The 24,253-nt window shown below is 41.2% G+C and overlaps 1 protein-coding gene across 1 annotated transcript in view; it reads right to left on the reverse strand.

Moving 5' to 3' along the window:
* The window catches only part of LOC126195130 (ATP-dependent RNA helicase Ddx1), an 84,167-nt gene that overhangs the window by 32,470 nt on the left and 27,444 nt on the right, over positions 1 to 24,253 (reverse strand). Inside the window, exons 4-10 of the mRNA XM_049933627.1 lie at positions 20,968 to 21,167; positions 20,635 to 20,877; positions 13,002 to 13,178; positions 4,954 to 5,091; positions 4,588 to 4,827; positions 4,287 to 4,473; positions 4,062 to 4,202 (exon numbers count right to left, since the gene is read on the reverse strand). Coding sequence (XP_049789584.1) covers positions 4,062 to 4,202; positions 4,287 to 4,473; positions 4,588 to 4,827; positions 4,954 to 5,091; positions 13,002 to 13,178; positions 20,635 to 20,877; positions 20,968 to 21,167 — 1,326 coding nt within the window. The remainder of the gene's footprint in view (positions 1 to 4,061; positions 4,203 to 4,286; positions 4,474 to 4,587; positions 4,828 to 4,953; positions 5,092 to 13,001; positions 13,179 to 20,634; positions 20,878 to 20,967; positions 21,168 to 24,253) is intronic.

The raw sequence follows: 24,253 nt of genomic DNA on the forward strand, positions 1-24,253 counted from the left end.
GAGCTTGAAAATAATCACTGGATTAAGTTTAGTACTGTCAGCACAACATGAAAGGATAACAGGGTACTGCAATTTTTCATGCTCACTTGTTTTTATAGTTACAGTTTTAGAGCTTTCCCAAGTTGGTTCTCTTTTGATGCTGAATAATAAAGCGAAGCCATTTTATGAGATATTTTGTGTTTGGTTTGCATGCTAAGTCCCTGATGCTTCAAAAGCCTGTAGTACTAAGCAACTCTATCCTTGAAGTCTGATAAGTTCCACTGTAGCACTAGCTTCAGAATGTGTATTTGAATCATTCTTGTATTAATTGCAATGCAATTTTGATGATGTCCTTGAATCCATTTCAAAATGTCATGATCTAGTTTTGGCCATTTTGCATTTAGTCTTGCTCATTTTTTTCATTTCTTCTTTACTAGCCCGTCAATCGCAAATGGTTTTTAATGTTTGTGGAGGGTTGAACTGCTGCTCAACAGCTCTGATTCCATGTTGTTCTGCATATGTTATTACTTTCAATTTATAGCTCACATCATATGAAAACCTTTTATTTTTTTTCCATTAAAAAACTAGCTGCTACTGGTAACATAATGTTGTACTGTTACCAATAACACAAATCACTTTCAATTCATGTTCATTGGCACTGTAGGCTGCAATGATGCATCATAGGCTAGAGAGTGTTCTGGGTTTGTGATGGCGGGGCAAGAGGGAGACCAGTGTTAGCAAGCTTCTGAATGCCCACAAATGATGTTTGTTGCACCTGTGTACTGTCACTGCCAGTTCAATCCAATTTTGCTGTGATATGTCTGCCTGTGTCTGTATGTGTGCAGATGGATGTGTGTGTGTGTGTGTGTGTGTGTGTGTGTGTGTGTGTGTGTGTGTGTGTGTGTGTGTGTGTGCGCGCGAGTGTATACCTGTCCTTTTTTCCCCCTCCAAGGTAAGTCTTTCCGCTCCCGGGATTGGAATGATCCTTACCCTTTCCCTTAAAACCCACATCCTTTCGTCTTTCCCTCTCCTTCCCTCTTTCCTGATGAAGCAACCATTGGTTGCGAAAGCTTGAATTTTGTGTGTATGTTTGTGTTTGTTTGTTTGTTTGTGTGTGTGTGTGTGTGTGTGTGTGTGTGTGTGTGTGTTTTGCCTCCCATTAGGAGGTGCTGGCCAGCATTTCTGACACACAATTTTCTTGTAGAATGTAGCTACTTTGGGATTAAAAGAGACTATTCGCTTAAAAGTGGAGTGTTGAGTTGTCAATGGGCACACACAAAAGAATGAAAACTATCTACATTCTGGAGTTATCTCTTGATGTGCTAGAGTAACAGACATGGAAGCACGAACACATGCACACCTAGCTATGCCTCATCATGCCCCGTAGACTAACAGTGCCAATCCTAATTTGTAACAGGTGGACTGATGGTTGTTAGGTATGTTGGGTGAGGTGGGTAAAGGGAGGAGGAGGCAGGGAGAGGTACTGAGGTTGTATGGGTAGTGGCTAGGAGGGAGGCGGCCAGACTGCTGGCGAGGAATGTGGAAGGGAGGGGGAGCAGGTATATGGGGGGCACGATTTTTGCAGCCAGTTTGTAGCGGCAGGTGGGTGGCTGCCTATGGGAAGTGGCACATGGTGAAGGAAACATGGGAATGTGAATTGGGAGGGGGTGACAAGATTAAGGGGAAACCAGTGGGCGGAGAGTGTGAGGACAGTGGGCTACCTGAGAATGAAGCTAGGATGATTATGGGAGTGGAGGATATGTTGTAAGTATAACTAACATACGTGAATTCAAAGAAGCTGGTGGTGGAGGGAAAGATCCAGATGACTTGGGTTGTGAAGTGAAATTTAGCATATTGTGCCATTGGGTAGCCAGCTTTGGCACTGGCCATTCATCCCAGTGGACAGTTGGTTAGTAGTTACACCAACATACAAGGCTGTGCAGTGTTTGCAGCAGAGTTGGTGTACGACATGGCTGCGTTCACAATTGGCTCAACTCCTTATGACATAGGTTAAGCCTGTGACAGGACTGGAGTAGGAGGTGGGATGGGTGCATTGGGCAGGTCTCACACCTTGGTTTGCCACAGGGATCATATCCCAGTGACAAGGGGTTGGGGGTGAGTGTGGTGTAGGGATGCACTAGGATATTGTGTAGGATAGGTGCGTGACAGAATACTAGTTTGGGAGGGGTGTGCATGATCCTGGGTAGGATGTTCCTCATTTCAGGGCAGGATGAGAGAGAAAACACTGGCAAAGTATATGGTTCAGCTGTTTCAGTCGAGGGTGATAGTTGGTGACAAGAGGGCGCTTCTTTGTGGCAGATTCTTGCAAGTGGTGGGAGGATTATTGGAGTTGTGTGAGTATATGGCACAGGAAATTGTTTCTGGACTAGATCTGAGGGGTATTAGCTGTCTGTGAAGATCTTTGTGTAGCCTTCAGTAAACTGGGGAAGTAAATTCTCATCACTGCAGATTTGTTGTCAACAGCTGCTAAGCTGTAAGGGAGAGACTTTTTGGTGTAGAAGGAATGGCAGCTGTCTCAGTGCAGGTACTGTTGGTGGTTAGTACGTTTAATGTGGACAGAGGTGGGAATGGAGCCATCAACGAGGTGGAGGTCAACATCCAGGAAGGTGGTGCACTGAGTAGAAGACGACCAGGTGAAGTAGAAATGAGAAAAGGTGTTGAGGTTGTGAAGGAATATGGATAGGATGTCTTGGCCATGAGTCCAGATCATGAAGATACCATCAATGAGCCTAAACCAGACTAGGGGCTGGGAGTCTTGGGAAGCTAGGAAGGTTTCCTCTAGATGGCCCATAAACAAGTTGACATAGAAGGGTGCAATGCACACGTTCTTGGCTGTGGCGCATATTTATTTGTGAAACTTCCTTTTGAAGGAAAAGTAGTTGTGGGTCAGGATACAGTTGTTAATGCGTATAAAAATGAGGTGTTGGGTTCAGAGTCTAAAGGATGTGAACAGAGGTAGTGTCCGATAGTGGCATGACCATGGGCATAAGGGATGTTTGTGCATAGGGAGGTGGCATCAACAGTGATGAGTAGGGATCCACGAGGTAAAGGAGTGGCGGCGGTGGTCAACAAGAGCGGAAATTCTTTCAGTGGGAGTGTAATAGCCATCTACAATGGTGTGTCCAGGATTGTTGGGTTTTGTATTTTTGGGGAGCACGTAAAAGATGGGTGTATGGGGTGTTGTTGGGGTGAGGAGGGAGATTGACTCAGGTGAGTGCTTCTGGGAAGGCCTATGGATTTCAGTAGGGATAAGTGGTTATGTTGGTTTTCTAGGATGGGATCTCTTTGGCAAAGCTTGTAGGCAGGCCACTGGCAGAGGCCTTGTGTCAATCAGTGTGACTCATCACAGCAGTGGGGGAGCCTTTGTCTTCAGGGAGAATGATGAAGTCTGGATCTGTTTTCAGGTTGTGTATGGCTGTCTTTTCTTCAGAAGAGACCTAGGGAAGGATGGTGAGACCAGTGAAGTGATGTTTTCAGAAGTATAGTTTTTCTTGTTGAACTCTAGTTTTATGATTAAAAATGATAGTCTATAGATAAGCCACCATGCAAGTAAAATTGACAAGTTGCTAACAGCCACTCATCAGATAAATTGGTTTGTATTCTAGCATACTTTACCTAATTTTGTAACTAGATGTTACTCACACTTTTCTGTTACTACAAATAGACACTACTACTAGCAATTTGTTTTTTTGGGGAAATACCCATTATATGTAACTGGCTGTAATGATAATATAACGGTGAGCCCCATAATGCCAGCATGGATTTTCAACATTTTTCATGTGCACAAAAAACTGGCAGAGCTAAGGTTATGGGATAAAATTCTGAAAAAAGTTGCTCCTTGATGGAAAGAATCCTTCTGTGACAAATAGATAGCTTTTATCAAAAAATGAAGTATGTCTCAATAAACAAAATGGCAATAATGAACTATTCATCTCGTCTTTGAAATGTGATATTGTTGGCCAAAGAAAGAATGCACCAAACTATTGCAATTTCACACTGCATTCTTTTATTGACGTATCTGTCACATCAACATTTTAGCTATTACTTAAGTCAAAACTCACCCAATTGGTTCATGTATTTCTCCAGGTTGTCACAGTCCAGCTTTGTTCTACAAAATATTATTGCCCGATCCATTTTGTGTTCATTGATTGCACGCATACAGTATTCACCTTTCAGCATCTTGATGGCTTCAGAAAGTGTTTCTAAAACAAAAAAGTTTAAATAAGTGCATGCTCATTAAGAGAAAACTGATGAGCGTTAAAGATGAATTTATGCTATAATTTAACCTGCAGTGTTATTTCCTGGCCGAACATTGTCTCTCGCATGGACACCATCAGTTTGAATATGGCGACGTAGATTGTGCCAATTTGAGTCCTTCTGGGGGTCTACCATTACCACAACATGGTGTACAGTTTCAGGAACAGCATCTTCACCTTTCAAGTCAACCCATGTGGGAAAATGCATGAGACGTTCCTATGTAAACATTACATTAGTTTTTCCTTTTCTCTTGGAACCAGATATTTTTCACAATTTGAAAACCATCAAACCATTTTTCTTATTAGTGTCAAACACATAAATGAAACTTACCGCCATTTTTTTCACTTCGAAAGCATGTAGAGTAGCTGAACAGACAATCATCTGCAGTCTTCGGCCATCAGATGTAATTTTTGGGATCTGACGATGTAATCTGTCGATGAGTTCAGTGTAGCCCTGTTTGAGAAGACCATCAGCTTCGTCCAAAACAAAAAATCTGCACTGAGTGAGAGAGAGATGACCAGCAGATATCAGATCCTCCAAGCGGCCTGGTGTTCCCACAACTATGTCAACCTGTTGTGATATTAAAATATTAAGAATGGATTTGCTACACTCATTCAAATAGCAAAATGTATTTTCGTTTCAAAAATGAGTGTACAGCATGTTCACAGATTACACTTAATTGTATGATGAACTTACTCCTGCCATCAGTGCTGCAATTTGGTCCTTGACATTGACACCACCAATCACCAACAGTTCACGTACTTTTGGATTCTCCAAGTACTTTTTGAACTTAATTATCTGGTTATATGTTTGTTCAGCTAATTCACGAGATGGCTGTAAATAAAAGATTCTTTTTAAAACATGTTCAGGAAACACTCAAGGAGATGAACATGTTCTTAAATTTAGTCCTCAATCCTGGTACAGAACTTTCATCTGAGTAGGAGAGGAGCTTACTGTGTAAGGATTACTTGTGGTGTAAAGCACACATTTCTTTCTCACATGTTCTCTGTAATGAAATGAGGATATACTTACATTTGTTTACAGACAATGTTACAGCTCCCTGCACAACAACTCATTCACACAACTAGCACACTATAAAAAATAAAAATTGCTTAAGAAAAACCAAACTTTTGACAGCTGTCTACCATTATCCATAAGATATTTTGTATGTTCTTATAATATCAGAAATGATAAAAAGTGTGAAAAGGAAAAAAATCCTTTAGCGTCAAATTATCACGCTAAAACTGGGGTTCATAATCATAACAATATGTTACAAATACAGTAACACCTATTGGGCAATTTCATCTCAATTCATACAGAGTGTGTCAATTTATCACCACAAGTTTCTCTAGAAAAAAATATATATTAGACTTCTATACCATACTTGTTACAAAATAAAATATTGTCATTTTCTCTTGATTTTTTACAAAATGGTAGAGACCTGTGAAAACACGCATTTTGTAAGTAACTCTTAGTACAGTGGAGAACTAAAAGAAAATATAACTAATGAACCAACAGTGCCAGAGGCTTGACAGATGTTTTGCTTTAAAGTTCTTTCTCAATATGTTAAAACTTGGTTGACAAACACAGTTATAGGTTTTCTATGAACTACAAATTTAACAAGAAAACTCCTAAGTTTAAGATTTTTCAAATCTTCAACATAATTTTTTTTTATTTGAAAATGTACACAATGTTATTTTCCATGTTATATTACCACATATAACTGCTGTAACTATTAATCTTCCATCAGTGGTGCCCCTTTTTGGGTCTCCAGAGGTGAACAAACCTTCCTCGACCAGTGGTGGGGGGCACAAGGAGACCATCTGGCTGCCAGAGTCAAAGTGGATTCTTGTGTGTATAACCTTACTGTTTATACCAGCCACGTTGAGGTACGGGGTGGGGGGAGGGTATAAAAAGCCATTGTTCATCGCCATGTGTGTGTAACCGTAACATAAAAGGTAGCACACAATTTTTCAACCATGTCAATGCCCCCTTTCATTTGATTGTGAAATGTGATGATTTCAGGTTTTTTCATGGGCCCAGTTGTGTCCTCAATCATATCGCCAAGTGCAGACTTGAAACCATCATCATTACCTCTCCCCTGAAACAAGAAAGTCTGGAATATTTTCTGCTCCTTTACACGTTTTTGAACTCCACTGGAATTTGTCATTTTTTCTTCTTCAAGGTGGCAATGACTGATATTCTTTTACCTGCCAGGGGGTCATCACTGAACCAGTTATCAACAGCCAACAGATTACGCCATTTATTGACTACTTGTGTTACCATACTGTGGATGACAGAAGTGTGATTACTGACATGATGCTCCAACTCCGGTTTCTTACCAGCATGTATATCCATCTCACAGGTGTAGAACATTTTTCATCAACAAGGGCAAATATCTTTATGCCATACTTTGCTGGCTCACTCATACCTCACCTGTCTTTCAATAACGTCTTTGCCTCTGTACTTCGGCCTCGACTGACATCTCTGCCCAAACTCTTTGCCTTTACAAATGTCTGCTTGTGTCTGTGTAGGTGCGGATGGATGTGTGTGTGTGTGTGTGTGTGTGTGTGTGTGTGTGTGTGTGTGTGCGCGCGCGCGCGCGAGTGTATACCTGTCCTTCCCCCCCCCCCTAAGTTAAGTCTTTCTGCTCCCGGGATTGGAATGACTCCTTACCCTCTCCCTTAAAACCCACATCCTTTCGTCTTTCCGTCTCCTTCCCTATTTCCTGATGAGGCAACAGTTTGTTGCGAAAGCTTGAATTCTGTGTGTATGTTTGTGTTTGTTTGTGTGTCTGTCGACCTGCCAGCACTTTCATTTGGTAAGTCACATCATCTTTGTTTTTAGATATATATATGTTTTTTAATATATTTTTCCCATCTGGAATGTTTCTTTATATAAATATAATAGAGGGAAACATTCCACGTGGGAAAAATATATCTAAAACCAAAGATGATGTGACTTACCAAACGAAAGGGCTGGCAGGTCGATAGACACACAAACAAACACAAACACACACACAAAATTCTAGCTTTCGCAACAAACAGTTGCTTTGTCAGGAAAGAGGGAAGGAGAGGGAAAGACGAAAGGAAGTGGGTTGTAAGGGAGAGGGTAAGGAGTCATTCCAATCCCGGGAGCGGAAAGCCTTACCTTAGGGGGAAAAAAGGACGGGTATACACTTGCACACACACACATATCCATCCACACATATACAGACACAAGCAGACATTTTTAAAGACAAAGAGTTTGGGCAGAGATGTCAGTCGAGGCGGAAGTGAAGAGGCAAAGATGATGTTGAATGACAGGTGAGGTATGAGTGGCGGCAACTTTAAATTAGTGGAGATTGAGGCCTGGTGGGTAACGGGAAGAGAGGATATATTGAAGAGCAAGTTCCCATCTCCAGAGTTCGGATAGGTTGGTGTTGGTGGGAAGTATCCAGATAACCCGGACGGTGTAACACTGTGCCAAGATGTGCTGGCCGTGCACCAAGGCATGTTTAGCCACAGGGTGATCCTCATTACCAACAAACACTGTCTGCCTGTGTCCATTCATGCGAATGGACAGTTTGTTGCTGGTCATTCCCACATAGTATGCATCACAGTGTAGGCAGGTCAGTTGGTAAATCACGTGGGTGCTTTCACATGTGGCTCTGCCTTTGATTGTGTACACCTTCCGGGTTACAGGACTGGAGTAGGTGGTGGTGGGAGGGTGCATGGGACAGGTTTTACACCGGGGGCGGTTACAAGGATAGGAGCCAGAGGGTAGGGAAGGTGGTTTGCGGATTTCATAGGGATGAACTAACAGGTTACGAAGGTTAGGTGGACGGCGGAAAGACGCTCTTGGTGGAGTGGGGAGGATTTCATGAAGGATGGATCTCAGTTCAGGGCAGGATTTGAGGAAGTCGTATCCCTGCTGGAGAGCCACATTCAGAGTCCGGTCCAGTCCTGGAAAGTATCCTGTCAGAAGTGGGGCACTTTTGTGGTTCTTCTGTGGGGGATTCTGGGTTTCAGGGGATGAGGAAGTGGCTCTGGTTATTTGCATCTGTACCAGGTCGGGAGGGTAGTTGCGAGATGCGAAAGCTGTTGTCAGGTTGTTGGTGTAATGGTTCAGGGATTCTGGACTGGAGCAGATTCGTTTGCCACGAAGACCTAGGCTGTAGGGAAGGGACTGTTTGGTGTGGAATGGGTGGCAGCTGTCATAATGAAGGTACTGTTGCTTGTTGGTGGGTTTGATGTGGACGGACGTGTGAAGCTGGCCATTGGACAGGTGGAGGTCAACGTCAAGGAAAGTGGCATGGGATTTGGAGTAGGACCAGGTGAATATGATGGAACCAAAGAAGTTGAGGTTGGAGAGGAAATTCTGGAGTTCTTCTTCACTGTGAGTCCAGATCATGAAGATGTCATCAATAAATCTGTACCAAACTTTGGGTTGGCAGGCCTGGGTAACCAAGAAGGCTTCCTCTAAGCGACCCATGAATAGGTTGGCGTACGAAGGGGCCATCCTGGTACCCATGGCTGTTCCCTTTAATTGTTGGTATGTCTGGCCTTCAAAAGTGAAGAAGTTGTGGGTCAGGATGAAGCTGGCTAAGGTGATGAGGAAAGAGGTTTTTGTTAGGGTGGCAGGTGATAGGCGTGAAAGGAAATGCTCCATCACAGCGAGGCCCTGGACGTGCAGAATATTTGTGTATAAGGAAGTGGCATCAATGGTTACGAGGATGGTTTCCAGGGTAACAGATTGGGTAAGGATTCCAGGCATTCGAGAAAGTGGTTGGTGTCTTTGATGAAGGATGGGAGACTGCACGTAATGGGTTGAAGGTGTTGATCTACGTAGGCAGAGATACGTTCTGTGGGGGCTTGGTAACCAGCTACAATGGGGCGGCCAGGATGATTGGGTTTGTGGAGTTTAGGAAGAAGGTAGAAGATAGGGGTGCGGGGTGTCGGTGGGGTCAGGTAGTTGATGGAGTCAGGTGAAAGGTTTTGCAGGGGGCCTAAGGTTCTGAGGATTCCTTGAAGCTCCGCCTGGACATCAGGAATGGGATTACCTTGGCAAACTTTGTATGTGGTGTTGTCTGAAAGCTGACGCAGTCCCTCAGCCACATACTCCCGACGGTCAAGTACCACGGTCGTGGAACCCTTGTCCGCCGGAAGAATGACGATGGATCAGTCAGCCTTCAGATCACGGATAGCCTGGACTTCAGCAGTGGTGATGTTGGGAGTAGGATTAAGGTTTTTTAAGAAGGATTGAGAGGCAAGGCTGGAAGTCAGAAATTCTTGGAAGGTTTGGAGAGGGTGATTTTGAGGAAGAGGAGGTGGGTCCCGGTGTGACGGAGGACGGAACTGTTCCAGGCAGGGTTCAATTTGGATAGTGTCTTGGGGAGTTGGATCATTAGGAGTAGGATTAGGATCATTTTTCTTCGTGGCAAAGTGATATTTCCAGCAGAGAGTACGAGTGTAGGACAGTAAATCTTTGACGAGGGCTGTTTGGTTGAATCTGGGAGTGGGGCTGAAGGTGAGGCCTTTGGATAGGACAGAGGTTTCGGATTGGGAGAGAGGTTTAGAGGAAAGGTTAACTACTGAATTAGGGTGTTGTGGTTCCAGATTGTGTTGATTGGAATTTTGAGGTTTTGGAGGGAGTGGAGCTGGAAGTGGGAGATTGAGTAGATCATCCTGGCCACCCCACAGTAGCTGCTTACCAAGCCCCCCACAGAACGTATCTCTGCCAACGTAGATCAACACCTTCAACCCATTACATGCAGTCTCCCATCCTTCATCAAAGACACCAACCACTTTCTCGAACGCCTGGAATCCTTACCAAAACTGTTACCCCCGGAAACCATCCTTGTAACCATTGATGCCACTTCCTTATACACAAATATTCCGCACGTCCAGGGCCTCGCTACTATGGAGCACTTCCTTACACGCCGATCACCTGCCACCCTACCTAAAACCTCTTTCCTCATCACCTTAGCCAGCTTCATCCTGACCCACAACTTCTTCACTTTTGAAGGCCAGACATACCAACAATTAAAGGGAACAGCCATGGGTACCAGGATGGCCCACTCGTACGCAAACCTATTCATGGGTCGCTTAAAAGAAGCCTTCTTGGTTACCCAAAGTTTGGTACAGATTTATTGATGACATCTTCATGATCTGGACTCACAGTGAAGAAGAACTCCAGAATTTCCTCTCCAACCTCAACTCCTTTGGTTCCATCATATTCACCTGGTCCTACTCCAAATCCCATGCCACTTTCCTTGACGTTGACCTCCATCTGTCCAATGGCCAGCTTCACATGTCCGTCCACATTAAACCCACCAACAAGCAAGAGTACCTGCATTATGACAGCTGCCACCCATTCCACATCAAACGGTCCCTTCCCTACAGCCTAGGTCTTCGAGGCAAACGAATCTGCTCCAGTCCAGAATCCCAGAACCATTACACCAACAACCTGACAACAGCTTTCGCATCCCGCAACTACCCTCCCGACCTGGTACAGAAGCAAATAACCAGAGCCACTTCCTCATCCCCTCAAACCCAGAACCTCCCACAGAAAAACCACAAAAGTGCCCCACTTGTGACAGGATAAATCCTGCCCTGAAATGAGATCCATCCTTCATGAAATCCTCCCCACTCCACCAAGAGTGTCTTTCCGCCGTCCACCTAAGCTTCGTAACCTGTTAGTTCATCCCTATGAAATCCCCAAATCACCTTCCCTAGCCTCTGGCTCCTACCCTTGTAACCGCCCCCGGTGTAAAACCTGTCCCATGCACCCTCCCACCACCACCTACTCCAGTCCTGTAACCCGGAAGGTGTGCACGATCAAACGCAGAGCCACGTGTGAAAGCACCCACGTGATTTACCAACTGACCTGCCTACACTGTGGCGCATTCTATGTGTGAATGACCAGCAACAAACTGTCCATTCGCATGAATGGACACAAGCAGACAGTGTTTGTTGGTAATGAGGATCACCCTGTGGCTAAACATGCCTTGGTGCATGGCCAGCACATCTTGGCACAGTGTTACACCGTCTGGGTTATCTGGATACTTCCCACTAACACCAACCTGTCAGATACCCGGAGATGGGAACTTGCTCTTCAATATATCCTCTCTTCCCGTTACCCACCAGGCCTCAATCTCCGCTAATTTCAAGTTGCCGCCACTCATACCTCACCTGTAATTCAACAACATCTTTGCCTCGGCACTTCCGCCTCGACTGACATCTCTGCCCAAACTCTTTGTCTTTGAATATGTCTGCTTGTGTCTGTATATGTGTGGATGGATGTGTGTGTGTGCGCGCGAGTGTATACCCGTCCTTTTTTCCCCCTAAGGTGAGTCTTTCCGCTCCCGGGATATGAATGGCTCCTTACCCTCTCCCTTAAAACCCACATCCTTTCGTCTTTCCCTCTCCTTCCCTCTTTCCTGACGAAGCAACCGTTGGTTGCAAAAGCTTGAATTTTGTGTGTATGTTTGTGTGTCTATTGACATGCCAGTGCTTTCGTTTGGTAAGTCACATCATCTTTGTTTTTAGATATATTTTTCCCACGTGGAATGTTTCCTTCTGTTATACACACACACACACACACACACACACACACACACACACACACACACACCTCAACTACACAAAACAGCACACCTCACCCACATATTAAAACTATCCCCAGCGCTCTGACCCGATTGCAACTCTTGCACTGATTGAAAGCAGGCACTTGAGAGTGGGGTATGGATGGTGGGAGAAAAGAGCACTGTCTGGTGGATCATACAGGGATTAGGGGCAGGGGCTGTCACCTGGAAGTCTTGCCCAGCCACGTCTTAGTCCCTGCATGCTCCATCAGATGGCACACTCCTCTCCCCACCTGTATTCTGCTATCCCTCCGTCTTCCCATCCCCCACTACCACATTGAAACAATGCAAGAGTTGCAGCCTGGATAGATCAAGCATATATAGTGATCATGTATGCATGAGGTGTACCTGCTTGCGTGGATATATTTGTTTTCCTTTCTTTTCTGAAGAAAACTTTGAGTGAAAGCTGAGTGTGGAACAGTCTTTTCGTTGTATAAATGAAGAATCTCATTTGATCTACAGTCAATGTTCAATAAAATCTTATTGCAGCTGTCTGAGTACTGATTTAGTAGAGGTTGGTGTTGAATCAAGATTTCAGAAGATTTCAACTAGTCAGGTGTTTGACGAGTACTACAGAGCAGGTGTGTCATTTATTAGCAACATACACATTGATCGAACTCTTGCAAGTGTTGGTTTATAGTTACTCCTGCTGGCAAATCCATATACATGCCACACTTCTGAGATTGCTGTTTCCATTCACTCCTTACCTGGGATACATATGAAGACATACGGTAAAAGTAAACAAGTGACAGTTAGAATCAACAGATTAATAATCAGAGCAGAGTTTGTATTTCAGGCCTACTACATCTTAAAATTACAAAAATAACTCATTTGAATTTAAGAAGCTAGTAAATCATTTCAAACTACCCCACCCAACCCTAAATCAAAAATACTGTAAGCAAAATGCTGTCTAGTGTCATTACACTTTCTAGCTTTCAAAGAAATGCACATAATATCCTATACAATATTTACCTTGCACTTGCAATATTCTTCATGACATCTGATGGCAAAACAAATGATGCGTACAGAAAATCAAACTTATTTCTTCAGCAATAATAAGTCCTACTTACACTGCATATTACTGAAATATTCTTATTAATTTTAATAGCAGACCACTTGCCTCTATAACAATTGCCTGAGGAGCATTCTTCACTGACTTGCTCTGTGATGAAGCAGCTCCAGTTCCAGTTTCATTTTGCTTCACATATTCTTTAGGAGCTTCACAAATGGCCAAATATCCATCAGTTGGTGGATGTTTGAAAGGTTGTGTCCCAAAATTGAATGACATCTCTGCATTCTGCATATAACATTAAAATGGATTAGTAGTTTATACTTTCAACGCTACCTTAGTTACATCAACAGATGAACTGCACAATTTCATCTCAAATCATACAGGTCTAGAGTGCATGTGTCACACCACTATTTCAAATATATATAAAACACTACAGACTTCTTTAAATGAGAATATTTGTGAAAATGTTGCACCAAAAGGGAAAGTTGAAAAATTGTAATAAAGAAACGAAAAGTGATCCAGATCTGAATTTATTTCCAATAAATACTTTGTTCCCCATACTATGAGGCATGATGAATATACTTCTGAGCTTTTTTCTTTTCCTTTTTCTTTAGAATAATAAACGATGAAAATTTGTAGCTTTTGTGAATTTCAGAATTATGTTTTGAAAATATGAATAGTCACAGAATGTTAACTGTCTTGTGAAATGACAAAGTGGAAGGACTGCTGTCAGTTATGATGTTAATGCATGAAATTTTTAAACTGTCAAAATATTTGTACATAAAGATGAAAGAATGCGAAATTTTTTGGTTATTTAGAAATTATTTCCCCCAAAGCCCCCATCCTAAATGTTGCAAAAACCTCATGGTACATTAGCTGGTCAATGTACTTTGGGAATGTACCATCAGAGTGGGCAATACTTGTCTGTACAAAATGTGAGAAACTTTTTAGGTAGACCTAGCTCTACTCTCAAGGTCAATATTGATCGCTCATTTTAAGTAAATGCCACGAAAAACTGGTATTTCTGAATCAAAATAATTACTTTACAATATTATACGTGACTGGGAAAATAATTCATAATTTTGTTCAAAAGCATTTTATAACAAAAATGAGATGCAGAATACTTATACCCACTTTTCTTTTTATGATATTATTCACTGATTATTATTGTCCTCTGTCATGATTTTACTTTTTCATGACTTTCCACGAATTAAAATTGCCTACAATGTAACAATCAATACTGCACTGTTGAAAAGAGTTCATTTGTTTTTTTCATCTGCTTGTCATTGAACTTGTACAGCTGAGCTGAGCTTGCACACAGGCAAAGATGATCCAACAAGAGCAGTACTTGGGAAATGGAAATCGCACACTGATCTTTTGATGATGGACATTTCAAAGCATTAGCAGGACCATGAGGTGTCATAGGAGACGGTTATATCTCGCAGCTCATGAGACATACTTATTATTTGTCCCACCCACCACCGATTGTCATACACACGAAAAATGAAGTGGCTCACTGCAAAGTCTTCTAATGTACACTATGGTTTCTGCATTTCATACACAGTAACAGGCTGCATTTCACAGATGACTGTCCTTGCAATGTATGTGCCACTCTGGGATGCAACCCAGTAGTGACTTGATTGAATTCCTACCACAGGCTTCATAGTAGACCACTCCTCTCTTTTTAAAATGGAATTCCCTTAATGTACTTTCATTTAGCATTAAAAAGTTCCATTTTGTTACTAATGTTGATATAGTGTGTAAATCCAGCAGCATCTCTTGTAGCATCAACAGCTTCATGCTGCGGATTAAATCTTGTTGCAAGATGATTAGAGAGATCTCCTACCCCATCACATGCACTTTTTCCATGACCTGCAGCTGTAAATATCAATTTTTTTGTCTTAAGTCCTGCACTCATAAAGCCGGAAGTGATTTTTAAAATGAGATGCTGCACCATCAGTCAGATACACATTTTAGGAAATGCATGGCTTCCAGTTATCAATTACCATGCTGACAGCATAGCATGCATGTGCCATGTCATGAATGAGATCACTGACAATATCAAAACAGTGTGATATTCCAAGAAAGTGAGCAACACGTGTATGTTTATACCTGCGGTGTGTCAGTGGTAATTTTGAATTTCATTCTGCAAAGCAACAGACAATTTCTCAGCAAAATCGAGTTGAAGAAATATGTCAGTATTCTGGAATGTGACTGGCTTTACTTCTGCTATGGCCTGTCTCTGAATCCTCCAGATATGATGATCAGCTATTCCGTTCACGGCCCAATGCTTAACCTCTGTAACAAACTTCTCTGGCTCTACTGTCTTTTTCACCAACTCTCTTCCCTCCCACAATGCATAGGTTACGTCATTGTCAGTATCCTGAACGTGCAATGCTTCAACAGTCATCACTTCAGCACCAAGACCGATTGCACACTCCTGCAACCAACATTTATCTTGTAGCTCTTGACATACACACAATAGCATAATGTCCATCTCTGTGTACTTCTTTCCTGTGACACTGCTTATTATGAAACAAACAAGTTTCAAATTAGTGCAGTAAATACATGTGCATACTTCCTTCACTGGCTGGCTTTTTATCCATTTTGGTCATAAGGAGTAGAATTTTGTAAGACCAATTTTTAAATTCAGGTTCTCCTTTTTTCATTATGAGATATCTTCTCTTATTGATTTTGTCATATATTTTTTTACCTTTTTAACTTTTTCACCGTTTCCACTAACAGAGGTAACATCAGCCTGGTTAGGTGATATTCCAGAACAGTAGTAAGCGTATCATCTTGCGATGGATGCCCACAGTAAGAATCTGGGCATGCCTTTCTCATTCTTCATTTTATGAGCTTTTGAAATCAATGTGATAAAGTGGGTATGTACTTCTGTATCTGTCGCTTAGAGTAGCTACTTTGTATCAGTAACTGTACCTTCTCAGTGTAGATCACTGCTGAATATCAGTATTTAGGAATTGAAACCACATATCACATTTCGTGCATATATCACTATCTCAGGTTCTCAAGTGCATCGACATTATAAACTCCACAAAGTTTTGAAGATTTTGCTTGTATAAAACTTGTTTCAATTTCTTCCACATTTCTTTTTACATATTGTTTTCTTCTTGTGCTTCTTACCTTTCCTGGATGTTTAAGGGGGGATATAGTAGGGGCTACAGCCGAAACGCTAACATTCAATGCAGTAACAACTTCACACACAGGAATATAACCATCTGCACTGTTTTCTTCAGTTTCACATTTGGGTAATAGTGATCGTTCAGGTGGGTTGTCATTAAATTTCTTCTTGTAGTGAGTGTAGCAATTCCTGCACAATGGATGCGATCTTAATACTGTTGCTTGGAGATAAAGATATTTCTGGAATACCTCTGACAGATTTCCAACAACTGTAAAGTGTTTTTCACTTTTATTAAACACTGCATTCTTGTGTCTTTTTTTCATAGTTCACACAGCTCACTCTTTCACTATTGCATTTCCTCACTGACACTGTATCTAACAAAAAGATCAAACCAAACACAAAACTCGCTGTAGAATGGTTTATGTGCAAGTTATCACTCATTTGTTATAAACAGAAAAGTGCTGGAAACAGTGTGCCAACATGCATATTTTACACTAGAAATTCAGTGACGTGAAATACGCAGAATGTTGAAAATTTTTTAACACTTTACACAGAAAAATATTGCCCACTGTGTTTTCACTGACAAATAATATTTTGTTTAATTCTCAAAAGTTTTTGGATGGGGGTTTTTAAATTAAATAATTCATAAATACTCAATTTTTTTTTTACATTTTTAGTAATAAATATTTACAGATAGCTGGAGCAGAGAAGATAATGTTTATAATTACATCAGTAGTATCAGGTAATATGGCATTCTGTGACTTTCCAAATTAGAAAAAAAAACTTTAATTTTGTATTTTTGTCTTAAGTTTGTAAGTTGATGCAAGTCCATAAGTGTGCAGGTGTCAACTAAATTTCAATACACTAAGATGGAGCTTTAACCCAAAAAATATGCCAGGTCTCCAGTACTTTTGGTTTATTAGTTTTTTTTTTCACTACTGTTTTAAGAGTTATTTACAAAGTATACATTTTTCAAAGGGCTGTACAATTTACAAAAATTAAGATAAAACGAAAATACTTTATTTCTCAACACTTATGATATAGAGGTCTAATATAAATATAATAGGGGGAAACATTCCACGTGGGAAAAATATATGTAAAAACAAAGATGATGTGACTTACCAAACGAAAGTGCTGGCAGGTCGATAGACACACAAACAAACACAAACATACACACAAAATTCTAGCTTTCACAACCAACGGTTGCTTCGTCAGGAAAGAGGGAAGGAGAGGGAAAGACGAAAGGATGTGGGTTTTAAGGGAAAGGGTAAGGAGTCATTCCAATCCCGGGAGCGGAAAGACTTACCTTAGGGGGAAAAAAGGATGGGTATACACTCGCACACACACACATATCCATCCACACATATCCAGACACAAGCAGACATATTCAAAAATATATATTTTTTCCAGAGAAATTCATGACCATGAGTTGACATGGCCTGTATGATTTGAGATGTGATCAACCAACCAATTTTAAGTGATGAATCTATGAAAGAAATTCAACCCCTATGTATTGCCCCCATAGGGATCAAGCAATGGAGACTCCAGGTAGGAAAATCAACAATGTAGAGAAAGAGAGATTGCTACCTATCGTAAAGAAGGCACCAAGTTGCAGACACGCACAATTAAAAGACACTCACATGTAGCTTTCGGCCACAGCCTGCATCAGCGAACACACACACACACACACACACACACACACACACACACACACACATATACAAAGCAAGCACACCTCATGCACATACGACCACCAACTCCGGTCTCTCTCTCTCTCTCTCTCTCTCTCTATCTCTCTCTCTCTCTCTACTGATGCAGGCTATGGCCAAAAGCTATATGCGAGTGTTTTTAACTGTGCCTGTCTGCAACTTAATGTGTCTTCTTTGCAGTAAGTAGCAATCTATCTTTTCCTACATTGTTGATATCCCATATGGATCACGAGGATAAGATTACAGTGATTACAGTACACACACACACACACACACACACACACACACACACTTAAGCAATCATTCTTCCTATGCTCCCTATGTGAACGGAATGGAAAAAAAGCACCCTGCCTTGTGCTTCACAGTGATTACCAGGGTATAGATGTAAATGAAATAAAATGCATTAAAATGTAGCAACTTGTGTTTAGAGCTACTGAGCCTTTGTTGATAAGTGAGGAAAAAACCACAACCTTCGCCCTCCCTACCCCTTTTCAGAAGCTGATTGATCATCTACTGACTTCAAGATTTTACATTCTTTGTTGTCTGGTTGCCCATTTTCTTGATACTTTGTCTTCTTATTTACAATGTTTGCATCTTTTTGTCTACATCAATAAAGTTTCTAGCCTTCACTTTGTGAGTTTTCTATCTGGACATCAACATAAACAGTTTTTGTCTGATAAATAGGTTTAGGTCTTTTTTCCCCTGTAATGACATTCATATTGGGAAATGCATAATTTTAAGCATTTATTAGCACCAAAATACAGACTGAATCACATACTACTGTGCCAGTGAGTGTTCTGCTTATGAGGGCTATCCACAAAGTACATTACGTTTTGGAATTAAAAATAAATAAAGCATTGGAATTTTTTTTATTATATACAGATGATAGCCACACTTAAATACTACTTTTCTACATAGTTGCCATTTAAATTAAGGCACTTATCATAGCGATGGATGAGCTTGGAAATTCCTTCGTCGTAAAATTCGGCCGCCTGCGCCTTCAACCACGTGGTTACCTCTTCTTGAAGCTGTGCGTCGTCATCAAAACGCTGCATAGCCAACCACTTCTTCATTGCTGGGAATAAGTGGAAGTCACTCGGTGCCAGGTCGGGACTGTACGGCGGATGAGGAAACAACTCCCACTTAAAAGATTCGAGAACTTCACGAGTGGCATTTGCCGTGTGGGCCCGGGTGTTGTCGTGAATCAGCAAGATCTTTGAGCCCAACTTTCCCCTGCGCTTGTTTTGTATTGCTCTTCTGAGGTTGTGCAGAGTTTGGCAATACCTTTGAGAGTTTATTGTAGTGCCTCTTTCCAGGAAATCCACAAAACTCACACCTTTTCTGTCCCAAAAGACAGTTGCCATCACCTTCCTTGCCGACATTGTCTGCATGCATTTCTTGGGTTTTTGGGGGGAATTTGTGTGCCCCCACTGCATTGACTGCAATTTTGTCTCGCAGTTCACATGCTTAACCCATGTTTCGTCACCAGTAATGATGCGATCGAGTAATGAGTTGTCATCCTTCTCGTAAGCGTCCAAAAACGTTAACGCTGCAGCCATTCGCTGATTTTTGTGAATCTCTGTCAAGATTTTTGGTATCCATCTTCCACAAAACTTGTGGTAACCAAGCTTTTCGGTAATGACTTCGTGCAACAAACTTCGTGAAATTTGTGGAAAACTCAGAGAGAGTTCAGTTATTGTGAAATTACGGTTTTCACGGACCGTGGCATCGACTTTTTCGACAAGTTCGGCAGTCACTATGCTGGGTCTTCCACTTCGCTCTTCGTCGTGAATGTTAGTTTGGCCATTTTTAAATTTTATGACCCATTGACGCACTTCACCTTCAGTGATTATGTTGTCCCCATACACTTCACAAAGCTGCTGATAGATTTCTATCGGTGTACAGTTTTTTGCAGTCAGAAACCTTATTACAGCACACACTTCACACTTCACGGCATTTTCAATTAACGCTGACATGTCAAACTGTCACAGTAACTCAACAGAGTACAGCACGAACCTCTCACTAGCGCGGCAGGATGCCGACTGAGCGGTGGAATGCCATGACACCAATATGGCCGCGCTAGCCTCGCTCCTAACGGACACAAATGAAAACGTAATGTACTTTGTGGATAGCCCTCGTACAATTAACATTCCATTCTCCTTATAATACGGTCTCTCAGATGGCAGCACTATATGCCAAAATAATTCCAAGGGTTCACTTACTGGAGGTATAACAGACAATAGTCTTCCCCATTGCTACAGCACTCTATTGAGTGACTGATACTCAGCCTGAGCAGTCTTGAGCCTGATGCTAACCTCTGAAACCCTCCAAACTATCTGAATGAGCAGTGTAGTAGACTGTCTGTTACGTAAAGCTTTTCCACAAACCTCCTCATTAGTGCACTTATTTCTTCAAATGTGGCACTGTGTGAAGTTAAATCACAAACACCAAGCTCTTGTCATATCTAGATCAATCTGACCATTAACAGAAGCACACAGTAAGTTTTCCACCAGGAGCATCACAGTGCTTCTTAGAACTCTTTGTAATGTATGACAAATCATTTGCTTTGAAAGCCAACAAAATTTCTGCTCTCCAGAAACAATGTATTCGGTAATGTAGATCATTGTAGCATTTTGAAGACAACACTGTGGAACACAATATCACAGTATGCCATTCTTTCTATTAGGAAAGCTGACACAACAGAAGAGTAATTTGGCACACTCTTCCTTCACACGTAGTAGACAAGTGACACACGCACAGACATGTATACTATAGATAGAGCAAGAGTAAGGTTGGAATACTGATTTCCTGATTTCTTAATTAGGCTTGTACACACACACACACACACACACACACACACACACACACACACACACACACACTCACTTACCTTTAGAACAACTGCTGGGAAGAATGCAGAGTTTTTTATTTGTGGTGGAATTGAGAAAGCCTTGCCTAAATCAACACCATTTTTTGAGAACTTTATTTCCCCCGAGTCCAAATCAAGAAAGCACCCAATGGTGTCATGGATCCCAAATTCTTCACCATAGCTGTCAAACTGTTTGTTGTTTGACTTCTTCCCAGTGCCTCCAAATCCAAAGCCAAATTTGTCAGTTCCAAGATCGAGGTTAGCCTTCAAAATCAAATTTATTTCGGTTTAGAACAACAAATCCTGTAAAATATGAAACTTACTTTTTTTTGCTGTATATGTTGTCATGCTGACCTGTTGTGTGGACCACCCAACTCTGCACAAGCCTTCATCAGTAACTGTTGCCTCGTAATAGTAACGACCCTTCCCTTGGACACCTTTCGTTGCTCTACATCCGTGCCATTCCTTCTGCTCCCGTGATTGACATCTCAGTCCATCTGGTGTTACAGCCATTGCATGACCCCTGTCAAAGAAACTGAGGGTCCAGTGTGGTGCTAAGAAGAGAGAAAGCTTATGATTATAACTGACCGTCTTGTTGAATTATTAAAGTTTCTAAAATGTCATGAAACAAACATTAATGTAAAGCCACTATAAGAAATGCCTTCAAAAATGTCATACACGAGATATAAGTAATTCCTTAAGTGCACCAAGAATGAAATATCTGATTGGCTGAAATGTTACAGAAAGTGAAGACGGGTTCTTATACTTTTCGAAGAAGCAGTCAGCTGCCTGCCTTTGACAAGTATCAAATCTGTTATTCTTCTGAATACCCACAAAAAGCAACATGTAAACATAAAGTGGCAGTAAAATAACATGTTATATGAGGGTCACTCCAAAAGTAATGCACAACCTCCCCACCCCCCACCTTAAAAAAAAAAACAAACAAACAAACTTCTGTTCTACACCTTCGCTATTCACAGCGGTCATCAATACATTTTTGCCACTTGCACTCAAATGCAATTCAACCAGTTTCCGCAAGTTACGCTGTCACAGCACTCCATCAAGATGCCTGTTGAACTCTATGTGCATCCTGTACTGTGAGCATGAGACAGTGGCAAATGATCACACAAGACTGAAGATGATGTATGGGGATGATAACTTTCCACAGCAGAAAGTCAGTTGCTGGGCCAGCAGATTATCCATGGTGAATGTGGAAGTGACGATAGTCAAGGACCTTCCGCAGAGCGGCAGACTGACCACTGCACTGACAACGTGCAGCGTATTCATGATCTGATTTTGCTTACAAATGCTTAACAGTGAACAAACTGTCATTCTGAGTCGGAGTAGAAGTAGCAAGTATGTGCATAATATTGAGACAGTTGAAGCTGAAAACAGTTTGCACTAGGTAGCTTTCCAAAGTGCTGATGGATGCCCACAAAGAAACATGCAAGGCAACCGCGCAGTGAACTTTTGGAACAGTACAAAAATTTTGAAGATGACTTGCTTGCAAGAATTGTGAAGGGAGATGAAACCTAGTTGCATCACTCTGAACCTGAGATGAAAAGGCAGTTGATGGAATAGCATAATGCAAACTTGCCAAAGGAGAAGCAACACAAAACCGCATCTTCAGCTGGAGAAGTGGTGGCTACTGTGTATTTTTGATTCAGAAGGACTGTTGCCTGTAGCAAGCAATAAAAAACTTCATACTTGAATGTGTTGCATTTGACAACATTGGCAAAAACATGATGTTCATCTGTTGCATAACAATGCCCGTTCACACGCCAGTGCGAAAACCGCCACTGAGATCACAAAGCTTGGGTAGACAACATGGAAATATCCACACTACAGCTCCGATCCAGCACTATGTGACAAATACCACTTTGGAAAACTGAAGTAATCATTTAGCGGAATGAGATTTGCAGATCGCAACTATCTTGTGAAGGCTGTTAAACAGTGGCTCAAAGGTGCTGCTCCTTAATCCTAATGTGCAAGTATACAAACCTTAGGTTCACAGTGGACTAGGACAGTTGAAAGGGACAGAAATTATGTGAAAAAATGACAGTCTCTCAGTAAGGCATCCACATACTATAAAAATATTGAAGATATGGAAAATAGATTGGATGTTTAAAAAAAAAATAGTGCCTTTCTTTTGGAGCAACCCTAATACACAGAGACAAATTGACTATTTTGTCCCCCCCCCTCCCCAATTGTAAGGTTAAAATTTATTTTTGAAGGGAGCAACAATACATACATAAATGAAGTCCTGACAGAAAATAGATGTTATTTGATTAACGAAAGTGGATGAGTGAGCCACTAGGTAAAATCATAATCTGCTTACAATCACCGATAACAAACAACTCCATACAGAATTCTAAAATTTGCACAACTCACACCAGTGAGGTATGCTTTCTTGTCAGTATATAAAACACGATTAGAACTGTGACGCAATGTGGCTGGTACAGCACAAACATTGAAAAGTAGTGAGCCCTTTTAACACCAAAGGTGCCTGTCTATTAATGCTCAGTGCCCATATTTTCAATCTTGTTAGCATGACTTTTTTCATCTGAGTGGCTAGCAGACTGTTATCCACACATTCAGTTCAGAGTCCCTTAATTTTGTTATCTTGTGCCACCGATCACTGTAATTAATACAATGGATAAGGCAGTTCCTGATGGATTCAAAAGTAGTCCATCATCTCCAATAACAGTGTCCTCCAGCAAATTCAATTGCCAACTGTTAATGATGCTAACTGTTTGCATTCTGAGTAACCCTAACAACAAATTTCACTTACAATTAGTTCTTAACGAAATTTGAGAGCACAACTACACACACATATTAAGAGTCTGATTCCCAGTCTATTGACATTTGTATATCAACTGGCAGTACCCAACAACTCAACACAAGCACCAGATAAAATTAATGTTGACACCGTGTTGGTGGGGATTACTTCCATATTAAAATCTTCGTGCGCATGCACAATACATGATTTCAGGCAGCCTCTATCCAAGAGATGGAGCAAGGAACAGGTCACTTCTAAAGTCACCATGAAAAAATTATTGAATTGACTGTATTTCATTGATTTCAGTAAGTGGTGGACAAACAGTTAAATTTGTCTCTAGCAGCCCTATCATTCTAGCATTCTTCCATGCAAACAATTGTATCACTTTAGTGTAAGGCAATTTGATGCACTGAAGCAACTAAATGAGTGAATTTTTAAGCTGGTAGGAAATAATAATAATAATAATAATAATAATAATAATAATAGTAACCTTTCTGGTTCTGCCTTGCTCTGAACCCACTATCCAACATGCTAAATAATACAAATTATGGATACAATATTACAGGAACATACCCACACAAAATCACACATTTGCTATACATGGATGATCTAAAACTACTGACATCAACAACTCAACCTATTACTAAAGATAACAGAAGTATTCAGCAATAATATAAATATGGCTTTTGGAACAGACAAATGTAAGAAAAATAGCATTGTCAAGGGAAAACACACTAAACAAGAAGATTACGTATTGGATAACCACAGCGACTGCATAGAAGTGATGGAAAAAACAAATGCCCGTAAATATCTAGGATACAGACAAAAAATAGGAATAGATAATACAAATATTAAAGAAGA

Source organism: Schistocerca nitens, chromosome 7 (assembly GCF_023898315.1).
Source record: "Schistocerca nitens isolate TAMUIC-IGC-003100 chromosome 7, iqSchNite1.1, whole genome shotgun sequence".
In the NCBI taxonomy this organism is placed as follows: Eukaryota; Metazoa; Arthropoda; class Insecta; order Orthoptera; family Acrididae; genus Schistocerca; species Schistocerca nitens.